Consider the following 4,570-nt stretch of genomic DNA (forward strand, 5'->3'; position numbering starts at 1 on the left):
ATAACATCTACGCATAAAACCTGGATCGGATGCCACTGTTGTGGAACGTAGTAATTTCAAAAATTTCCTACGCACACACAGGATCATGGTGATGCATAGCAACGAGAGGGAGAGTGTTGTCCACGTACCCTCGTAGACCGAAAGCGGAAGCGTTAGCACAACGCGGTTGATGTAGTCGTACGTCTTCATGATCCGACCGATTCAAGTACCGAATGCATGGCACCTCCGAGTTCAGCACACGTTCAGCTCGATGACGTCCCACGAACTCCGATCCAGCAGAGCTTCAAGGGAGAGTTCCGTCAGCATGATGGCTTGATGACGGTAATGATGCTGCTACCGACGCAGGGCTTTGCCTAAGCACTGCTACGATATGACCGAGGTGGATTGTGGTGGAGGGGGCCACTGCACACAGCTAAAAGATCAATGATCAATTGTTGTGTCTATGGGGTACCCCCTCCTCCATATATAAAGGAGTGGAGGAGGGGGAGGGCCGGCCCTCTCTATGGCGCGCCCTAGGAGGAGTCCTACTCCCACTGGGAGTAGGATTCCCCCCCCCCCTTCCAAGTAGTAGGAGTAGGAGTCAAGCAAAGGGGAGAGAGAAGAGAAGGAAGGAGGGGGCGCAGCCCCTCCCCCTAGTCCAATTCGGACTAGGCATTGGGGGGCGTGCAGCCTCTCCTCTCTTTCCCTTAAAGCCCAATAAGGCCCATATACTCCCCGGCGAATTCCCGTAACTCTCCGGTACTCCGAAAAATACCCGAATCACTCGGAACCTTTCCGATGTCAGAATATAGTCGTCCAATATATCGATCTTTACGTATCGACCATTTCAAGACTCCTCGTCATGTCCCAGATCTCATCCGAGACTCCGAACTACCTTCGGTACATCAAAACACATAAACTCATAATATAACCGTCATCGAACTTTAAGCGTGCGGACCCTACGGGTTCGAGAACAAAGTATACATGACCGAGACACATCTCCGGTCAATAACCAATAGCGGAACCTGGATGCTCATATTGGCTCCCACATATTCTACGAAGATCTTTATCGGTCAAACTGCGTAACAACATACGTTGTTCCCTTTGTCATCGGTATGTTACTTGCCCGAGATTGATCGTCGGTATCTGAATACCTAGTTCAATCTCGTTACCGGCAAGTCTCTTTACTCGTTCCGTAATACATCATCCCGCAACTAACTCATTAGTTGCAATGCTTGCAAGGCTTATAGTGATGTGCATTACCGAGTGGGCCCAGAGATACCTCTCCGACAATCGGAGTGACTGATCCTAATCTCGAAATACGCCAACCCAAAAAGTACCTTCGGAGACACCTGTAGAGCACCTTTATAATCACCCAGTTACGTTGTGACGTTTGGTGGCACACAAAGTGTTCCTCCGGTAAACGGGAGTTGCATAATCTCATAGTCATAGGAACATGTATAAGTCATGAAGAAAGCAATAGCAACAAACTAAACGATCAAGTGCTAAGCTAACGGAATGGGTCAAGTCAATCACATCATTCTCCTAATGATGTGATCCCGTTAATCAAATGACAACTCATGTCTATGGCTAGGAAACATAACCATCTTTGATCAACGAGCTAGTCAAGTAGAGGCATACTAGTGACACTTTGTTTGTCTATGTATTCACACATGTATTATGTTTCCGGTCAATACAATTCTAGCATGAATAATAAACATTTATCATGATATAAGGAAATAAATAATAACTTTATTATTGCCTCTAGGGCATATTTCCTTCAGTAGCAGCATCAACATCCTCTACCGTGACACCATGGAGAAACTGCACATCAAAGAAAGACAACTCCAACCCAGTCGGACTGTTTTCCATGGCATTGTACCTTGCCTTTCCTGCTCACCAATCGGCAAGATCAATATAGATATCATCTTTGGGGACAAAGATCACTTCCGCCGAGAGCCAGTTTGGTTTGAGGTGGTTGACCTAGAGAGCCCTTACCACGCGCTCCTAGGCCGACCAGCCCTAGCCAAATTCATGGCGATGCCGCACTATGCCTACCTCAAGATGAAGATGCCGGGAACCAAGGGCATTATCACCATAGCAGGCGACTACAAGAAGTCGGCCTCTTGTACCACTGCTAGCAGCCGGCTGGCCAAGTCCCTCGTGAATGCTGCCAAGAAGAAGCTCCTTGACCGGGTTGTGTCCATGGCCAGCAAGCAGCCGGACCTGTCACCGGACCCCAAGGAGTCGGAAGCGTCAGGTTCTTTCCAGTTGGCCAAAGAAACAAAGAAGATCCCCTTGGATCCCGACCACTCGGAGGGGCACGCTATCATAGGGACCAACCTCGATAGCAAATAGGAAAGCGAGCTCGTCGATTTCCTCCATGAGAATCGGGACATCTTCGCATGGTCTCCTAAGGTCATGCCGAGTGTTCCGACGGATTTCGTCGAGCACAAGCTACATGTCAGATCAGATGCAAAACTAGTCAAGCAGCCCCTCCGTTGTTTGTCAAAAGAGAAAAGAAGAATTGTTGGTGAAGAGATAGCCCAACTCCTAGTAGCCGACTTCATTATGGAAGTTTTCTTTCCAGAATGGCTTGCAAACCCAGTCCTTGTACTGAAGAAGAATAACAAGTGGCGCATGTGTATTGACTACACCAGCCTCAACAAAGCCTGCCCCAAATATCCATTTGCTCTGCCCCGGATTGATCAAGTGATAGACTCCACAGCCAGATGCGAGTTGTTGTCTTTCCTTGATGCCTACTCCGACTACCATCAGATCAAGCTGAACCCAGCCGATCGGCTGAAGACCGCCTTCATCACACCATTCGAAGCCTTCTGCTACTTAACCATGACGTTCGACTTGAGAAATGCTGGCGCCACCTTTCAGCGCTACATGCAGAAGTGCCTCCTCAAGCAACTTGGCAGAAATGCCCATGTCTATGTAGACGATATTGTGGTGAAGACAGAGAAGTGTGGTACCCTCTTGGAAGATCTCAAGGAGACTTTCGATAATCTGCGCCGCTTTCAAATCAAGCTCAACCCGGAGAAGTGTGTCTTCGGAGTACCAGCCGGCCAGCTCCTTCGCTTCCTTGTCTCGGAGCGCGGCATTGAGTGCAACCCTATCAAGATCAAGGCCATCGAGAGGATGGAGATACCTGGCCGACTGCGAGACGTCCAGAAGTTCACCGGGTGCTTGGCATCCATCAACCGCTTCATCGGTCGGCTGGGAGAGAAGGCCCTTCCCCTGTACCAGTTAATGAAGAAGACCACTCACTTTGAGTGGAACGACAAGGCGGACGAAGCCTTTCTCCAATTGAAGAAGCTGCTGACTACGCCGCCTGTTCTGGCGGCTCCGGCTGCTAAGGAGCCCATGCTCCTCTACATCGCCACCACCAACCGGGTGGTCAGCACTGTCATTGTGGTAGAGCGCCTAGAAGACGGCAGAGCACAGCCGGTTCAGAGGTCGGTGTACTATTTGAGCGAGGTGTTGTTGGCCTCGAAGTAGAACTACCCCCACTACCATAAGATGTGCTACGACATGCACTTTGCCGCCAAGAAGCTCAAGCCATACTTTCAAGAGCACCCCATCATGGTCGTCTGCACTGGCCCGCTTGTTGAGATCATAGGCAGCAGAGATGCATCGGGTCGGGTGGCCAAATGGGCCATCGAGCTGGCCCCCTACACCATCTTCTACCAGCCACGCACCGCCATCAAGTCCCAAGCACTGGCCGACTTCCTTGTCGACTGGGCCGAAACCCAGTACCTGTCGCCAGCTCCGGACTCCACTCATTGGTGGATGCACTTTGATGGCTCGAAGACGCGCACCGATTTGGGAGCCGGCATCGTCCTCACCTCTCCCAAAGGCGATAAACTTAGATACACACTTCAAATCCACTTTGCCACCTCCAACAACGTGGCCGAATACGAGGCGCTAGTACATGGACTCCAGCTGGCCAAAGAGATCGGCATCCGCCGGATCCTGTGCTACGGCGACTCAGATTTGGTGGTCCAATAGTCGTCTGGCGACTGGGACGCCAAGGATGCAAACATGGCGAGCTACCACTTCCTCGTCCAGCAAACCAGCAGATATTTTGACGGGTGCGAGTTCCTTCACGTGCCACTGGAATTGGCTCCACTCGACAAACCATACCAACCGGCATCTCCCTTCAGCGCCTCCTCAAGCCGTCCATCAAGCCTTCACCGGAATCAGAGTCTATCTTCATGTCGGCCGCCCCCGAAGCAGTCGGATCCGACTCGGGGGCTGCACCTGTCGGCTCGGGGACTTCGGCAGGCGGCTTGGGGGCTGCAGCAATCGCACTAGGCCCGGGGACTTCAAAACCTGGCCCGGGGCTGCGGCAGTCGGCCCGGGGACTTCAAAACCCGGCCCGGGGCTGCGGCGGTCAGCCCGGGGACTTCAACAGTGCAGCAAGTGGCGGCCGGCTCCACCCCACCGCCTCCCATCCCAACCGCCCTAGTTTCAATGGCCGTGATGATAGTGAATGAAGTCGAAGCACCATCATGGGCATAGCCCATCCTCAACTTTCTGGTGAGCGGTGAGCTACCAGCCGACGAGATCTTGTCCCGGCAGG

General features: G+C 51.9%; 1 protein-coding gene across 1 annotated transcript; it reads left to right on the top strand.

Annotated features, from left to right (window-relative positions):
- The first annotated feature begins 2,019 nt into the window (after positions 1-2,019).
- LOC147959556 (uncharacterized) lies at positions 2,020-2,337 on the top strand. Its single transcript, XM_087532717.1, has one exon. It carries the CDS (start codon positions 2,020-2,022, stop codon positions 2,335-2,337), a length of 318 nt encoding a protein of 105 aa, XP_087388843.1.
- The last annotated feature ends 2,233 nt before the right edge of the window (positions 2,338-4,570 follow it).

This window comes from Triticum urartu, chromosome 7A (genome assembly GCF_056163025.1).
Source record: "Triticum urartu cultivar PI428250 chromosome 7A, HENAU_Tu73, whole genome shotgun sequence".
NCBI lineage: Eukaryota > Viridiplantae > Streptophyta > Magnoliopsida > Poales > Poaceae > Triticum > Triticum urartu.